General features: G+C 43.5%; 1 protein-coding gene across 50 annotated transcripts in view; it reads right to left on the bottom strand.

The window, feature by feature from the left end:
* LOC114666059 (glutamic acid-rich protein) overlaps window positions 1-4,173 on the bottom strand; it is a 38,833-nt gene extending 34,660 nt beyond the window's left edge. For 26 of the 50 annotated variants that reach the window (XM_051919452.1, XM_051919460.1, XM_051919468.1 and 23 more), the window contains exons 1-3: window positions 3,853-4,172; window positions 277-323; window positions 70-163 (exon numbers count right to left, since the gene is read on the bottom strand). In XM_051919452.1, the coding sequence (XP_051775412.1) occupies window positions 70-163; window positions 277-323; window positions 3,853-3,898 (187 nt within the window). In that variant the 5' untranslated portion in view covers window positions 3,899-4,172. Of the gene's footprint in view, window positions 1-69; window positions 164-276; window positions 324-3,852 lie in introns of all 50 variants that reach the window. The other 24 variants (XM_051919449.1, XM_051919455.1, XM_051919486.1 and 21 more) reach the window with 3 other exon arrangements.
* Window positions 4,174-18,556: the final 14,383 nt, after the last annotated feature.

The raw sequence follows: 18,556 nt of genomic DNA, 5'->3' as shown, positions 1-18,556 counted from the left end.
CGTAACAAAGTTTTATTGCTTCTTGAAATGCAACCTGCACTTTAATGTAAAAGAAATTGCATCACTTACTTTTCTGTAGGATGTCTTTGCAGGAAGGGTCGACGGGCGGTGCGTTGGCTTTACCGAGTGCATTAGAGAGGACTTCGACGATACACTCCTTCACCTTTTAATTTGAGAAAATAAAACAAAAATAAATACGCCGTTTTGGATAATCCGTTTTAAAATGGCCAAATCCAAAGTCGAGTAACGTTTAATCAAAAAGAAACCCAAACTCACCGCATTCTGCTCCCTTTCTTCTGTTGAAATGGGCAACGCTGAGATAACTGCCAAGAAAATAGAAAACGTGTTGAGATGAGCGACCGCTCCAAAAACGAAATAAAAAGTAATATCAAATTGTAAAATCAAGAAGTCAATGATTATTATAAACGTGTTCTTGTCAGATTTGTAGCAATGGTTGTGTGGTTCAGGCCATAGTGTGCGTAAGGGAGGTGCAGACGCGTATACAGTACGTGCGCGTGCATCTGCCTGTCTGAATGGGGACGCGACTCAGTCGCTGCAGTTTAAGCTTACGGTGGCGCAGTGCTACGTGCTGTGGCCTCGCGGATCAGGATTCGTCGGTTCAGGTGCAGCGACCGCCCAGTCGTCATACATCGAGTGGAGTTGGTAAGCTCGCTCCCCCCGTGATTCATTTTCTTTCTCTTTCTTTCTTTCTTTTCACATCTCCCAAGACGCGCAAGATTGGCGAGAGTTAATGACCCTCAGATTGGCTGCGACTCTCAGTGGGATGGACGGGGCTGGTAATGTCGTGTGCGCACATTTTATATCCGGGAGAAAGGTATGGATTATAACGCACAGGTCCTTAGTCTCCAAATAAGAAATTCACTGTATGCTGTGATATCTACCGTACATAAATTTATATAGATAGAAACTGTATTAATCCCAAGGGCAAATTCACATTCTCCAGCAGCAGCATATTGATACAATAAACAATATTAAATTAAAGATTGATAATAATGCAGGTAAAAAACAGACAATAACTTTGTATAATGTTAAATGTTAACGTTTAACCCCCCCCCCCCCCCCCCCCCCCCCCCCCGAAGAGTAGCATTGTTTGGGGGAGGAAAGATCTCCTCAATCTGTCAGTGGAGCAGGACGGTGACAGCAGTCTGTCTGTATATGTAGAGAGAGAGACACGGAGAAAGGGAGATATGAAAGGCACTATAAAAAGAATACATACAATAATGTGAAAGGCACTGTATAAATAGATGCATTGATAGATATAAAAGGCACTGTACAAAGACTAGATAAATGGAAGTGAAAAGCGCTACACAAAAACTAGATAAATAAATACGAAAGGCACTGTATTAAGAAGACAGGGATAAAGAATAGGTGAATGGATGTGAAAAGCACTGTGTAAAGAATTGATGAATGTGAAAGGCACGCTAAAGAACAGACAAAGGGATGGATAGATAGATATGTAAGGCACTATATGATAGATGATGTAGTTGGCATGATTAGATAGATATGTAAGGCACTATATGATAGATTGATAGCTAGCGTAGTAGGCAGGATTAGATAGTTAGATATAGATGGTCAGTGTCCAAAGGATGGATGGATGGATAGATAGATATGTAAGGCACTATATGATAGATTGATAGTTAGCGTAGTTGGCAGGATTAGATAGTTGGATATAGATGGTCAGTGTCCAAAGGATGGATGGATGGATAGATAGATAGATAGATAGATATGTAAGGCAGTATTAGATTGATAGCGTAGTTGGCAGGATTAGATAGATATAGATGGTCAGTGTCCAAAGGATAGATAAATTATGAAAGGCAGTGTATTAAGTTGCTAGATATGAAGGGCACAGCATAAAGAATAAAAAGATTGCAATTTAGAAAGAAGCAGATGTGAAAGGCACTGTACGAAGAATAGATTTGCAAATGTGAAGGACACTAAATTAAGAATAGATGTGGAAGGCCATATACATCAACAGATAAATGGATGTGAAAGTAACTATACAAAAAAACAGATAAATGGACAGATGTAACAGGCATCGTATTAAGATTTTGATAAATGTGAACGATACTGCATAAAGAATACATAAATGCGGAAAGGAACTAGAGAGGTGAAAGGCACTATACTGCATGAAGAATACATCGATTGATTGATTGATTGATTGATACGAAAGGTGCTATATAAAGAATAGATCTTGAAGTAATTAAGTTACCGACAGTGCCGGACCTCATCCACCCGCCCGCTCACATTTATTAGTTACAGGTTGTACAGTAGCTTCCAGGTTCGAGTTTCTCCAGATCAGTACGATGGATTGCTTATTTACAGTACTTGTGGTTTTTTTTTTTTATATATATAAATCTCCCAAAAATGTCAGACATACGTCCATATCCATCCGCTCAGGCGCAAACATGCACGGTAGGTGGGGACCCCACGCAGACCCCAGGATTTGAGTTCGATATGGAGTGGCTCTAATCTCGAGCCCATGCCAAAGTCTCGAGTGGCTCACTATTGACGGCGCCAGTCCGGAGTCGCACCCAGGGGACCGACCGCCATTCCCGTGAGTTCCCGGTGTAGTCGATAACCGCACCACATTCTAAAGCTGCGAGGCGGTCGCGCTAACCACTGAGCCAACTTGCAGTGCCCTAAAAACGACGAGTTCGCCTGCCACACGTGTGCGATTAAACAAATCTGAACTGTTTAACAGCAGGGCGGGGCACCACTCGGACACACACACTCGTGTATTCTACGCATTGAAGGTAAAAAGCAAAGTCTTAAAAACATTTGGAAAAGGAAGGCAATGCCGAGATGTATTTTAGGTCCGTGAATTCTCATTTCTTTTAGTTGTGCGCGCGTACGTATCCGGAGAAACACGAGTGGATTGTGCAGATGGACGCCACGCTTAAGAAATATAACATTTATATAAAAATTGAATCCTCGGTATAAAGCGTATTCTTTAAACTCGTTTTGCGATAAAGTTCGCAGTTTACGGATTTGTAAACATCTCCCTTTCTATCCAGGCAGGTTTTCTCAGATGATGGCACACGGGTGGCATCTGCGGTTTTTGTTGCACACACAAGAAATGTCGTTTTTTTTTTTGTCGAGACGTGATTATTAGTTTTATCATTTTAATAATTTGGGGAAATGGAAATGAACGAAGCCCAAGACATGTGACGGGGTGTTTGAGGTCCACACTGACATTCCGTTACAACGAGTCCCTTTAAACTTAAAACCGATGTCTTCGGCATTCTGAAGAAGAGTCGCATCCCCGGGTTGTCTGTCGAATTAAAATCCCTATGCTGCCCCTAATTAGGACTTCAGTTTTTTTTAATCGGATGTTCTAAACCGCTACAAAGGTTACGAAAACAACTCGCTCCAGAAACCGATTTCTGTTATGCGGGTTTTAATGATAACTCGGGTTCGATTAACGTGCTTAAATGTCGTCTAAAATAAAGTCGCCTGTGTGTTTATTTGAAAACAAAGTCCAGCCGTGTGACAATTAACTAAAAACGCGCTTGTACTTTAAATATTAAGGCGCTCCGAATAAGCGCACAGTGCGGCACAACTCGCAGGATGCGGTGCGAAATATTCGATGGGGAAAATCCTGAAAAAAAAAATAATTAGCAATCATCTAAACGGGGAAAAAATGAAAAATATTAACAAATAAAACATGGAACGGTAAGCGCAACAGTGAAGTAAAGAAAAATGAAAAGACAAAAATGTTGCCAGAGATGGGCTACTTGATGCCCCGTAAGAATGTCGCTGTCCGCCATCCGAGGTGCTGAACGTCGGGAGCTCCCCGCGACTCGATAGAGATGCCAAGCCGATCGCGCCTACCTCCCAGGGTGCAGCTTACAGCAAGGAGACAGGGAAGAAGCTTCATGGCGATGCCAGCTCCTCGTGCGAGAAAGAGAAGAATCGCGAAGTCGCCAGCAGTCGTGAAGGCGCGTCTCTCCTCAGGCTGGCCGCCGCGCGATATAAAGCAGCAACAGCAGCGGCAGGCGCAGGAATCGCGCCTTGGCAGAGAAGGCGTGGGCAGCTCCGCTTTATCTTGATTCTGCGTCACAGTGAGACCCCTAAGCGCAAAGATCGTCACATATTCAAATGTTTAAGGTGGGCCTAAACCATTAATGCACCTGGGCTATTGATTCATACTCAGCGAGGACCAGCGCACGGCAATGGCAAAGGACCAAAACTGGCAGGGGTGGGTGTACGCCGAGGTAAAAAAAAAAAGCCGTTAGCAGAGGTGATGTCCTCGTTGTCTTCTAGGAGTCGCACATTCTCCAAAATTCGGCGCCGACACCCGTTATTGAACTAAAGTATAAATAAAATTTAAAAAAGCCCCACCGTCCGAGAGAAGGGACACGCGTGAAACTCACTCGAAATGTAATTAAAGCGCCGTCGGGCAATCTAGTCGTGTTTCTAATGTTCATGGCACTGAATAAAACATGAGGGAGAATAAATCGTGCGAGTCACATGAAGCCGAGAGCATACAATTTAACGTGTGTATGTGTAGATCTATTTTACATACTGTATATAGTGTGCAAAAGATGAGGCAATTTAGACAGTCAAGAAATACTGTAAAGAAACAAACAGCAGACCACACACACACACACACTATACATATATAAGCCACACACCACTGACTCACTCATCACGAAATTTCCCGAAACACGAGGACTTGGGACTTGAAATTTGGAATGGAGGTTACCTTTGGCCCACAGCTGCTCGCTAAGAAACAGTTTAAAAAGTTTCGTGATCCAAGCGCGAAATGTCTTATAGTTTTTTTTAGACCCATTCACTCCATTTCTTTCTAAAATAAATTTCTTTCAAGTAATTTAAAAATAACTTCATTTTTCTGAAGAGTACAAGTTTTGTTTTGATATTTTCCAGTTTCCACGAAGTGTTATAATTTTCCATTTATTTATCTTTTTAAACTAATTTAGTTAGGTTATTCCAAGGTATCCATCCATTTTCCAACCTGCTGAATCCGAACACGGGGTCACGGGGGTCTGCTGGACTAAAGCATTTTTTTTTCATACTTTCTTCTATTAATTATTAATCTATTAATTCTTCTATTAAGTTTATATCTCTTTAAATAAACCCGTACAACTATGACACTGGTGCGCAAGAACGGTGACGGCGCGTGCCTCTTCTCCTCGCTGGCCTACCTTGTGCACAGCGCCGCCTCTATACTTAAAACGGCTTATATTTGAGTAGACCATCCATTATTTAACCCGCTATATCCTATCTACAGGGTCACGGGGGTCTGCTGGAGCCAATCCCAGCAACACAGGGCGCAAGGCAGGAAACAAACACCGGGCAGGGCGCCAGCCCATCACAGGGCACACACACAGGCTGTACAGGGACAATTTAGGATCACCAATGCACCTAACCTGCATGTCTTTGGACTGTGAGAGGAAACCCACGCAGAGATCATACAATATAACATGTATAGTGCATGTATGTGTATCTCAACATTATATACTGTACACAGTGGGCCAAAGGGAGAACATGCAAACTCCACGCAGGGAGGACCAGGGAAGCGAACCCAGTTCTCCTAATTGTGAGGGGCAGCAGCGCCACTGCGCCGCCCGTTGAGTAAACCATTTCAAGAAATAATTAGTAACCTATTTTGTTTCGTTTATGTGCTAAATCTTTCCTTATGACCTTTACAGGACGCATACTGTCATTCTGTATATTTTAGAACACATTTTTTCTGTTGCTATCTTGTAGCAAAGTATGGGTATTCAGCTAGTGTGTGTGTGTGTGTGTGTGTATATATATATATATATACATATATATATATATATAATATACATACATACATACATTTTGGCACCCGGATGGGGCTCATGCCCGGCCGGGACACCCAGGAAGACAGGAGGAGGGCTCATTCCTCCTCCAGACTGCGAGGGGGCATCCACCCTGGTTGTATTGGGGGCCACGGGTACAGGGCTTGGAAGCCCAACCCTGTAGGGGCCCGTGGTCAGTCCCCCTGCCTGAAGGACCCTGGACCCCAGTACTTCCGCCACACCAGGAAGTGCTGGGGGGAAGAAGAGAGTGCTTCCGGGAGGACAGCCGGCATTTCCGCCACACTGGGGCGTGTCCGCGGGATTTCCGGTACACATCTGGATACGGATAAAAGGGGCCGCCTCCCTCCATTCAATGGCTGGAGTCGGGTGGAAGCAGGATGAGGTGCAAGAACGAGAGAAGGAGGTGGTCTGAAGAGGCAGAGTGGTTGGCCTGGACTTTGGGGAGGATTGGGGTTTGTGGCACTTATGGATATTTGTAAATAATAGTGTAAATAAACATGTGGTGGGTGACATGAGCGTGTTTGCCTATCTGTGTCCGAGCCAGGCTCCACAATATATATATAATACAAGGGGGCTCCGCCCCCTGCTCGCTTCGCTTGCCTCCCCCCGGCGTTTTGAACCCGTGCCCGCTGTGCAGCCGTCCCGCTTCTGCGGTATGAGACGCGCGTTGTAGGCGTCCATGTTCATTGTATGTGTCTATGTGGGCTCGTTTCTGCAGCTCCGTTAGTGGAGCTGAGACAGTTATGCTTCCGCGGTTTCAGACGCGTGATGTAGGCGCCCACGTGTATTGTGGAGCTGTATAGTTTTGGAGACGTGATCGTGACTCCAGTAGTTCTCCGTTGTGTACCGTTAGTAATATGAATAATTGCACTTACTGTTAATACGGAGCGATGTCTGTGCTTGCACTGTCAATAATGCATCACTGTAATGTGATTCACCTATGCTGTATAGTTTGGACGTGTGAGGATGACGTACGTTTAATACGGAGCGTTCGCCCGTGTCACTCTGGGAGCCCCCCCCCCACTGTTAATCCGGAGCTCCGTCCGTACTATTATGCGTTGCATTGTGGACCACTGCGGACTCCGTAGTGTTTCCCGTTTCACTTTGTGTCTTGGTCAGTCGCGCTCCATGGGCATGTACCTGCTTCCATATTACTTCTCTCCCGTTTCACTCTGGGGTGGGGGGCTTCGTGTGGCGCCTGCGCACTATGTCTCCTGCGTCCACGGGCATTTCCCTGCATCCATATCTGGTTTATCATTCTCAGTTAGTAATATGGATACACACACACACTCTATATAAATCCTTTTACACACTGTGGGAAGAAGTTCAAGTGTTGGGTCATTGGGTCACCTCCTCTACACTCCCGTCTATTTCTAATATTAGAAACAAAGACCCTTCTGTAATAATAAAATCTGCAATCTCTGTAATAATTCTGGCTTCTTTCTGCTCTGGTCATCTAGTGAGGGCCACGGCCTCCATGTGGACAGAATGCAGGTTTGTTTGCTCGCCCAAAAGGCTATCAGAGCTGGGCAGAAGTTGGCCTACAGCACCCCCACTTACCCTGGGGTGTTGTCACCAGTGCTTGAACTGGCAGCACATTAATATTTATCAATAGCACCTGATGACCCCGATTCTCTTGATTCACTAACACAATATCTAACCTGTATCTCAGAATGGATGAATAGTAACTTTCTCAAATTAAATAAAGAGAAAACCGAAATCTTAGTGATTGGCAATAATGGATACAATGAGGCTATTAGAAATAAACTGGATGCATTAGGATTAAAGGTCAAAACGGAGGTAAAAAGCTTAGGGGTAACTGTTGATTGTAATCTGAATTTTAAATCGCATATTAATCAAATCACTAGGACAGCATTTTTTCACTTAAGAAAATAGCAAAAGTTAGACCTCTTATATCATTGAAAGATGCTGAGAAATTAGTTCATGCGTTTGTTTTCAGTCGGCTAGATTACTGTAACGCACTCCTCTCAGGACTACCCAAAAAAGACATCAATCATTTGCAACGCGTGCAGAAGACGCTGGTTTAGTCCAAGGTCGATTGTCGCGATGCAGTAAAAGTCAGTTGCAGAATGGGGGGGGGGGGGGGGTTTGGGCTCCAAACAGCAGCGATACATCAACACTTTATCAAACAATATTGGGGGTGGGGGGGGGTGGTAGTTTTCTTATGCACACAAAGGTGCAACGTGTAAGTTTTGTTTATTTTTCTGTGGCTCAGACGCTGACAATTGAACGAGTTATCTTGGCTGGTGACCCAACTATTGTTTCAGCGTCTGTCCACTGGCCACAAATTAAATAAATAAATAATAAATATATATATGCAGAGTGTGTGTGTGTATTATATATTTAGTTAGGTGAAAGACCATCCTTATGTCACTTGTTTTCTCTGAATTGGTCGACTCTAAGTTCATAGCGGACTCGCGTGACATTTCTGACTTGGAAACTTGTGTTTGCCTGACAGTGTGTGAGCGCAGCAGAGGCCACATTGTTCGGTGTGCTCAGTATCTTATATATAAACGTCTACGCGTGGAAGTGTTTATGACTGAGAGATGGAGTCAGGGGGTAAGAGCTCCACCTCCAAGGAAACAGAAAACTCCGTTAGTCGCTAATAACACAAGCGAGGTGAGCACATCAACATAACAAAACCTCCGAAGAAAGCCAACGTCGCTTAGCCGCCAACATCGGGAAAACGGGTCTCCCTTTTACTTTTCCTCCCGCCGCTAATACACAAGTGAGGTGAGCACGTCGGCAAAATGAATCCTTCTAGGAGACAGAGAGACGCCCAGAGCAGTTCCTTTCAATTACCCGACGTTTCCATTTTTTTTCTATCGATTTCAATAGTTTCTCGGACCCCCGGGCTTACACAGCTAGTTATCTATATAGATGTCTGCTCACCTCGCCTCTGTATTAGCAGCTAAGCGAGTGACTTTTTCTTCAGAGGTTTCGTTTTGCCGATGTGCTCACCTCCCTTACGTATCCTCGGAGTTGAAGCCCTTAACCCGACTCCACCGCTCACTTCTGGGCCGGGCAGACAAGACACATTTCCACGCGTAGACGTTTATATACTAGACATAGAGATTTATATGTCACGGTATGTTGTGCTACTTTGTTATATTCCATTGTTTTACGCTTAGCATGCAGAATGTTGCTGTACTGCTACAGACTTTTAAAGAAGAGAGAAGATCAGGACATGGGACGAAGTTCAAAGTCTCGTGGGGTTCATTAACCAGAAAAGTCAAAAGCGATTGGCTGTCAGGCCAAAGCAGAAACAAAAAAAAAAAATCTAATCGCCTAAAGACTGGAACATCTCCTGAACTCAACACTCCTGGCCTCGCAGTGCTGCAGTTACACGAGCGAACCCATCAATGAAAGAAAACGGCATCACGGGGGAACGTTCAGATTACGGTCTTTGTAAAGGAAGTGAGAAGTCCAACCCAGAAAATGGAAAAGAAAATCGAGACATGGAATGAAGTTGTCAAAAGCTCAAAAATGCGAAGACTTCAGGTCAGGTGATCGTACGACGTGATGCGAGCGACGCTGTGTCACGTTACCTTCTATTACGTTCTACCGGGGTGGGCCGTGTCATGTGACCTGACCCTACGTCACGTTACACTGGTACTCGCTGGGTTGTGTCGCTTTCTGCTCCGTTAAATAATATCGTGTTATTATCCGTAAAGTCACGTTGTGGTGTGTGACGTCACATTCTGTTATCTGTTCTTCAATGTAACTTTCATTTTAGTTCAATTAGAGACAGTATGGCGTTAAAAACGGGTCAAGCAGCACCCACCTCGCCGTATCCCCCAGCTTTGTCCGATCCAGTTCTCTCCTTCCAAAGACTCCACGTTGTGCCCGCATCGCCTCGCCCTCGTGGGACCAAAGAGTGAGATGGTCTTCTCAATGTGGTCGGTGGGGGGCTCTCCTGTGTCCTGTCCAAGGGTTAGCACTGCAATCAAAAGCCCCAAAGGCTGTCTGTCAGTTGAAGAACTCGTCACCTGTGCTGGGTGGTGCTGGGTGGGTCGCTGAACCTTCCTCTCCTCCAACTGTAAATTAAAAAACAAATAATAAGAGTGGGCCTCAATGTGTAATAACAAAAGTTTGATTTGAAACACCCAGCCACCCCAATACGGTGGTCCCCAAGCATATTTCATACTCACATTTCTCTGAGCACTTGTCCCAAGTCTCGTGGGGGTCCCAGTCCATTTTTGTTTTCTAGATGAAGGACAACAGGGAGTTCCATGTGAGGGTCTTTGTGGTGCCTCTGCTAATCCAGGCAGAGTGGGGCTCAGGGAACAAAGACATGGAGGGCGAGGGTCCAACCACCAGCTGGGACCCCCTACTTGAGCCGCAGCAACTCCCTGGGAAGTGCTTTATGAAACAATGCACCAATATGAAAAGGCACTGCCTGTTATATAGTGCCTTTCATAGCTATTGGCAGTATATAATAGATGTGAAAGGCACTATATAATACCAATAAATCTAGATGTTAAAGAAAATATATGAGATAAATATGAAAGGCACTATATAATCCATATAAACAGATCCAAATAGTCATGAAAGGCACTATATAATTGATAAATACATGTAAAAGGCACTATACAGCAGACAGATATGAAAAGCACTGTATAGTCGATATCAATAGGCCCAAATGGATAGACATGAAAGGCACTATATAATACAAAAACAGATGTGAAAGCACTGCATACTCCAGATAGATTTACTAAAGTCATTATATACAGACATGCCATCTGGTGTTGCTTTGCCCTGTTTGCCAGTTTTCTACATCTCTTTTCTGAAACTGACCAGTCCAATGCAGTATATTGTGATGATGATGATGATGAATGCTCTGGCAGCACCAAATAATCGAGGGGTGAGGCCTCCGAAATTTTCCAGGAAAAAAATCTCACCCCGAGCCATCCTGATCCCAGGAAACTTGACCAGACCTCTGAGTGAAGGAAATTCAAAATGACAGGAGAAGATCTCAGCAGGTCTTACCAGAGGAAGAACAGCGGAAACACCAGCTAGAAGAATAGACGAGTCCACAGATAATCTTTATAAAAGACGAGGTGTGTGTGTGTATTATACAAAAAAAAACCCTGGAAGGACACGAGACGTGATTTTCTCAGAGAAACTTTCACGTCCCGCGAAATGAGACTTTGTGCCAAGAGATTTAACCAGGCCGGAAATAAAAGACAAAGAGTAGATAAGAAAGCAGAACGTCGTAAAGAATTCAAAAACATTGGTGCAATACACAAGCAGAGCAGGTTAGAGATAATGGAAGTACGGAAATTCGAAAACACTCAATAAAAGAATAGTAAAGATCACATTAGCGCAAACAAAAAAGAGTAAAGAGTAAAATATTACTCGGTGAAATAATGGAATAGCGAGAAGAGACCGAATATATTGTTCAGCTTTACACTTTAAGTCGGAGACTTGTAATTCATTTTGCCATCAGGGAAGAGTAGCGTTTCTTCCTAATGAAGAGGCGAATCCACGAGAATTAAAAGATTTGTCGTTTGGTGAAAGTGAAATCCTGCGAGAGGAAATTTCAAGCCCCGCGAGACAAGACTTTGTACAATGAGATTTGGAGAAGTCCTGCACACATCTGAAACATTTACATCCACGCACACCGTCCAATCATCTCTCATCTGTGTAAATGCTATTGTCAGACACAGTTTGTGTGGAGAGAAAGAAACGATATTCACTCACGGGCAGTTATACGTTGCGTTGTCACGATGGAATTCCAAACACGGAATCAAAATTCAATGCGATATTGACGAAAAGGTAAAAGCGAAAAGAGATCGAATATATGGACAGAGATGATAGGACACAAGTATGGAGATATTGAGACTTGTAGATCGTCTAATTCCTGTCGCCATCAGGGAAAAGTAGTGTTTCTACCCAATGAAGAGGCGTATCCGCGAGAATTAAAAGATTTGTCGTTTTGTGAAAGTGAAATCCACATCCGCGAGTGACAGAGACGTAAAGTGGCTGGTGCGTAGTGCAGGCAGGAGGGTTGGCGAGTGAAGACCCCTAGTATGTATGTATATATATATATATAATCAACAAGATATAAAAGAGCAAAAAGGGACCTGCCAAATGTTCAAACAAAAGTCAACAAACAGTCCAAAATCCAAGCCAAATGGTCAAAAGCCAATCATCAGAATTCAACAGCAACGAGTACAACCCTTGCAGTGACCACCAAGCCCCAGCGCACATTCAAAAATGAACCGCCCTGGACTTCAATTCCCAGCAGTCTTTATAGGAATGGGAGGGGGCGGTGCCTTAATTGTGATGGCTGGATGGCCTCGCCTCTTGTGTATCCGCCCACAAACTATAAATGACATGAAATAAAAGGCAACACACACACACACAACACACAGAAACTACATCATAACGAAGCAGAATAAAGTGAACATGTGATCTGTCATTGTACAAATAATAAATGAACAGAACAATAAAAAAAAAAGAATAGAAACAAATGAATGAAAATAAAAAGTTTTCCAAGAAGATGAGAAGAAGCAGCATTTGAAATTTGAGCCAGGGAAGGAAACCCGGCTTGACTGTAACAGTAATAGATAGGTAGCTACGTATGAAAGGCGCTATATAATCAGACTGAAGGTGCTACATAATAGCTAAATTAACAAGCCAGAGACAGAACAATTGTGAAACTTCCCCACCGATTCTGCCCCGCTTGTTGCCCAACTGCAGTGCCAACCACTGTCCCATCAGGCTACTCTTGATGGAAAGTGTAAATTGAGTTTAGAGTTTCTGCCAGTCTCTCCTTTGTTAAAAATATTTAATTGAATCCCAAGTCACTTTCTTAGGGGAGATCATGCAGGCCCAGGACTCGAGCGCAGGCCCCTGGAGCTGTGACGCCATCTCGCCAGTCCTTGTCCCACTGTGCTACCCGCTTGTTTTGATATTAATCCTCCATTTTGTTTTTTGTAGACTGTCTTGGGATCATAAGGTGCCCAGCCAGAGCCAAGCCTGGGTGACATGCCAGTCCACCACTGGGCACACACCTATCAGATTACTAGAAAGCTGTTAGTGTGGCACAGTGGTTGGCACCACCACCTACCATCCCCAGAGTCCTGCACAGGGTCAGATCCTGGTTTGGTCAACAGCCTTATGAATGTTTCAAGTTCTCCTCATTGTTTTGGCTTCCATTTCCTCCATTTTGCTGCCACATCTCCCAGCTGTGCCTCCAACTCCTGTGCCCGCTTAACATTGCTGTGGGCTTTTCTTCTTCCTCTCAAAGTCAAGCGGATTTGGACTCCCTGTGGGCCCAGGGTGTGTTATGGCGCCCTGCAGTGTGACTCAACTGGTGGCAACAAGTCAGACGAAGTTAAAGAAAACATCGACTGCCTCAACAGACTCGCCAGCGGGAGGCAAATAAAAATATATTTAAAACGCGGAGGGTAAAAATAAACGTGAGACTCCTACTGACAGTCTGGAAGGAGGCAGAGAGAGCAGCGCCGACGCGAAATTGGAAAGAACGGCGGAATCGAGACATGCCAGTTAAATATAGCGTCTCCACGACAACGGCGATGTGCCAGGCATCTGACATGGCATGCAAAATGACACGCTAACACTTGTAATGCAGAACGCCGAGCACCAATACGCTGAATATGCACAGAGACACACAAAGAGAGAGCGGACTGCAGGGGGCGCTCACAAGCCTTTGCTGAAAAATACAAATAATGGAAGGACAGCAGAGCAGGGAGAAGAGCGAGCAGAAAAAGAACAGAAAACAATGAACCTCATCTGGGAGACGTTTACCTCGAGTCAAAAATGATGAGTTGTTTTCAACAATAAATAAATGTTAGCATAGTGTGATCAGAAAAGTGTGTTTCCTGTGTAGCCCAAAATCACCCAAGAGCGTAACAGGCCCCGTTTGTGACAGCCGCCCTGACCACCACCTTGACTCCCTAAGATGATGAGAAAAAAAAAAAAAAAACTTGTAGGGAAAAAATGTCAACCAAAAAACAGCAGGAGAGGCAGATGTAGCACACATTCTCCAGCTAGCTGCCACCACCGCACCGCCCGAAGCTGCAATGGGGACAGGAGACGCCTGCGCCTGGGAAGGTAAAAAGAGGCCTGACCCTCAAACTCAAATGCAGGTCAGGGGCCTACAAGGCTTAAAAAAAAGAAATTGTCCAGGCTTAAATATCCCAAATGGGAGAGGAGAACCGTTAAAAACCCCTGGCTCTGAAGAACAAAAAACTTAAGTTCTTATCATCCATCCATCCATCATCCAACACGCTATACCCTAACTACAGGGTCACAGGGCTCTGCTGGAGCCAATCCCAGCCAACACAGGGCACAAGGCAGGAAACAAACCCCGGGCAGGACGTCAGCCCACCGCAGTGTTCTTATCACTGATGTTTCAAAATATAAAAATGTGGGAAAAAAAGCAAAACAAAAAAAAAAAAAAGCTAAACCCAAATCCACCTAAAAAAATGAAAAAAGAGACCAACAGGAGTTAGTAAAGTCCCATCGGCGAGGGCACGGAGAAGGGAAATAAGGAGCATCTGCACCGCCATCTTGTTTTCAACTTACTTCTAATGGCTGGGTGTCCGAGTCTTAAACCGCTCAGCGTAATGGGGGTACGAGAGCTCTGGACCACCCCCCCAAGTCACTCTGCTCACAAAAAGTCCTTCACCCCTGCCCTTCATCCCATTTGTCACAAATGTCCTCACAGCAGCAAAACACGTCACAATAGGTTTGTAGTACGAGAGACCAGCTGAGGGTTACAAATGGGACCCACAAAACAACATGGAGACAGGCACTGGATAACAAGATGGATGTGGAATGTAATAGACAGATAGAAAGGCACTATAAAATATGTAGATAGCGTAGTTGGCAGGATTAGATAGATTGATAGAGAGACAGACAGATATGAAAGGTGCTGAATAATACTATAATATGTAGATAGATGGATACTGAAGGTGCTATATAATAGACTACTGTAATTATATATATATATATATATATATATATATATAGATAGATAGATAGATAGATAGACAAATGTGAAAGGTGCTATGTAATATGTAGATATTTAGATAGATACAAAAGGAACATATAAAAAGCAGCATATAAGAGATAGATACCTTATTAAAAAAACAACATGAAAAGCACTATGTGATAGATATATCACAAGGCAAAGAAGGTATCCTAAAATAGATAGATAGCGTAGTTGGCAGGATTAGATAGATAGATATTAGTTTTAGTATAGATAGATAGGAAAGGCACTGTATGATAGATAGATTTAATTTAGTGTAGTAGATAGGATTAGATAGGTAGATAAATAGACTGGTTGGCATGGAGAGATACATAGCGTAGTTGGCAGGATTAGATAGATAGATAGATAGATAGATAGATAGATAGATAGATAGATAGATAGATAGATAGATAGATAGATAGATAGATAGACAGACTAGTTGGCATGAACAGAGATATAGGAAAGGCACTATATGATAGATAGATTTAATTTAGTGTAGTAGATAGGATTAGATAGGTAGATAAATAGACTGGTTGGGATAGATAGATAGATAGATAGATAGATAGATAGATAGATAGATAGATAGATAGATAGATAGATAGATAGATAGATAGATAGCATAGTTGGCAGGATTAGATAGATATTAGTTTTAGTATAGATAGATAGGAAAGGCACTATATAATAGATAGATTTAATTTAGTGTAGTAGGTAGGATTAGATAGATAGATAAGGCACTATATAAAGGGCAGATTTGTGACGCACTCTGTAATTGACAGATTTATATCTCATAACCTTGAACTGAAAACAGCAAGTTAACAAGTGGACGGACGGATGGACGGACAGATGGCGTCTTTCAGCCTGCTGTATGTCTATAAATAATTAACACTTTCATTACCACTGCATAAAGCCTGCCACGGTCTCTTTAGAGTCCTTTTGTATGTCCAGGCTTTCTGGTTGATTACTTTTCTGTCGCTCTATCGTATTTATCCAATCTGCCTTTAGTGAGCTGTGCTACAAAATAAACCCAAATTAAATTAAACTCAATGATCCGCTCACACAAGGCGCTAATCCATCCGCAGCCTGTGCTGACTGAACACAGAATCCCATTAGCAGGTGCCAACAGGAAGCAGAATCGATGGCGCAGCCCAAAGGCGGCCGGCGCTTGTGCTCATCCTGGGGTTTCAGTTTCCACACCGGCGTAAGGCGCAGACCCTTCTCCTTCTTTTCTATTTTCAGGTGTCTGTAATTTAATAAAACGGGTTATGGTGAGCTAGAAAGGCTGGCCACATGCTCACAAGATGTTGTTTTCAGAGAAGGATTTTAAAACAGCAGTGCTGATGGCCATTCTTAAGGAGAAAGGGTTTGGAAAAGAAGACCTCACAAGGACAATGCAGACAGAAACAAGGGTGACGTTTCCTGGATTAACATTTTCACGAGGGACTCTGGATTTTTGCCTTGATACATAATTCATCGCGTGCTATTCCATGTCTGATTATGCCGAATCACTTTCCACGGCAGACACTCATCTCATTAAGTGACACTCCTGCATGTCTGGGCTGGCCGGAGACTGCAATTTGTCCCCAACTTGTCTCTTTAATTTGTCATAGTGTACCCCGTCACGTCTGTCTGTCTGTCCTCACCACGTCTCCAGTGTCGTTCTGTCCCTCTCTCTCCCTCTCTCTTACTGTCACCGAGTCCCAGCTCATTACCTCTGTCACCACCAACCCACCACTTTTCTGGATGGCAGGTGACTGTGGTGCCACCTCTCAAGTTTAAGTCTCCACGTGGGGGTTAAAAGACATCCCTGGTTGTTTGTGGGTTTCTCCTTGAGACCCCCATTGTCCAAAAGAGGTGCAGGTTATTAGCAGCTCTAATGTGACCCCCGTGTGGGCGGACCGCGGCGTGTCTTTAAAAGAAAGACGAGTGAGAAAGAAAAGCAACATGATGAAGAAGAAGCAGGAGATTTTAGCGAATCCTAAATCCCGACGCTGAGGCAGGTACTCCAACTGGGTGACGGCCGCACTCGTTACTTGGGTCACCCAGAATTCTGCAGCTGAATTCAACTGAATAGAATGAAGAGAAAAAATATCAGATAATTAAAATAAACTTAAAATAGGATAAAAATGATAAGAGAAACTCAAGTAATCACAGCTACATCTGAACTCCCTCGAGTTCCTCCCTCCTGTGTTATTTTAAGATTTAAGGCATTACATAAGCGTGCATGAAATATTCAGCTTTTGGAGAAATGGCGTGGAGTCCTAAAGGCATTCAATGTGCTGCACAAAATCCGAGGATAAAGGAGGCGTCTGCAAGCACCGAGAGGGAGAAAGCAAAATCCTTACACTTACGACGTGCCGACTGGCAGAGATGAGGTACAAAGAAGGAGGGCCGACCCCCCGGGGCGACAGTAGCATTGATCTGTAATCAGTAGGAAAGTCGAGTCCATATCTGCCCTAAAACCACCAGCCAAGAAGATGAAGAACAACAAAAATGATATCAACAAGAAGACGAAAAATAAGAATGAGAACAAGAAAAGCAAGAAAAAGAGTAACAATGAAGAAAAAGAGGACAAGAAGAAAAAAAAAAGAAGAGCAAGAAGATGACCAAGAAGAAGAAAAAGAACAAAAGCAAGAAAAAAAAGGAACAAGAAGACGAAAAATAAGAAGGACAAGAATAAAAAACAAGAACAAGAAAATGAAGAATACAAACCAGAAGAACAAGAAGAGCAAGAAGAAGATGAAAAGAAAGAAATTTAAGAGAAAGAAGAACAAGAATAAGAAAAGGAACAAAAAGAAGAAAAATAACTAGAACGAGAAGAGAAAGGAGGAGGAGAACGAGGACAAGATGATGAAGAACACAAAGAAGAAGAAGAATAAGAAAAGGAACAAAAAGAAGAAAAATAACTAGAACGAGAAGAGAAAGAAGAAGGAGGAGAACGAGAACAAGATGATGAAGAACACAAAGAAGAAGAAGAATAAGAAAAGGAATAAAAAGAAGAAAAATAACTAGAACGAGAAGAGAAAGAAGAAGGAGGAGAATGAGAACAAGATGAAGGAGAACACAAAGAAGAAGAACGGCTTGAGTTTTACTGTGTTGTAGTCTTTAGATGTTTTTCTTTGCTTTAGAAAACGCGACCCTTTTTCTGTAAAGTCCCCGCCCCCTGAGCTCTGCTGCTAGCCCCGCCTCTAAGCCACCTGACAGACGATGGTACACTTTGGTGACGAGGACATGCAGACAGACAGACAGACTGGTAGTCCCGTGCAGGTCCCGGCGGCTGAGTAGGGGTCCGCCGGGTCCCTTCCCGGTTACTCAAGTCCTGTGGACGCCTGATGTCACCAAATTTCGAATATCCCACTTCTATATCGTGGGAGTCCCTACTAAAGTCCCCACTTCTTCACATTTTCAGGTGTCAATTCTTTTCATTTTCTGGGCTCCTTCCTTTCCATGGCGTTTATCAATTTCATTTCCAAGGTGCAGCGACTCGCCCTCAAAACGGATTAGACAACAAACAAATCAAAGAGAGGCGGTTTGGGTGCATTTCTATGACCCGTTCTGCTCTTTAATTCCATAAACCATCACATGACATTTCATTTTTAAAATGCAAATCAGGTCATCGGTAAACAATTCAGATGTGCTTTTATGTAAACTGCAGAGCCTGTCCCCCCAATCATTCATCTGCACCTTCACAGATCTCTCTGAATAG

Source organism: Erpetoichthys calabaricus, chromosome 15 (assembly GCF_900747795.2).
Source record: "Erpetoichthys calabaricus chromosome 15, fErpCal1.3, whole genome shotgun sequence".
Lineage (NCBI taxonomy): Eukaryota > Metazoa > Chordata > Cladistia > Polypteriformes > Polypteridae > Erpetoichthys > Erpetoichthys calabaricus.
The sequence above is the reverse complement of the archived record's forward strand: the minus strand, read 5'-3'. Positions and strand labels throughout refer to the sequence as shown.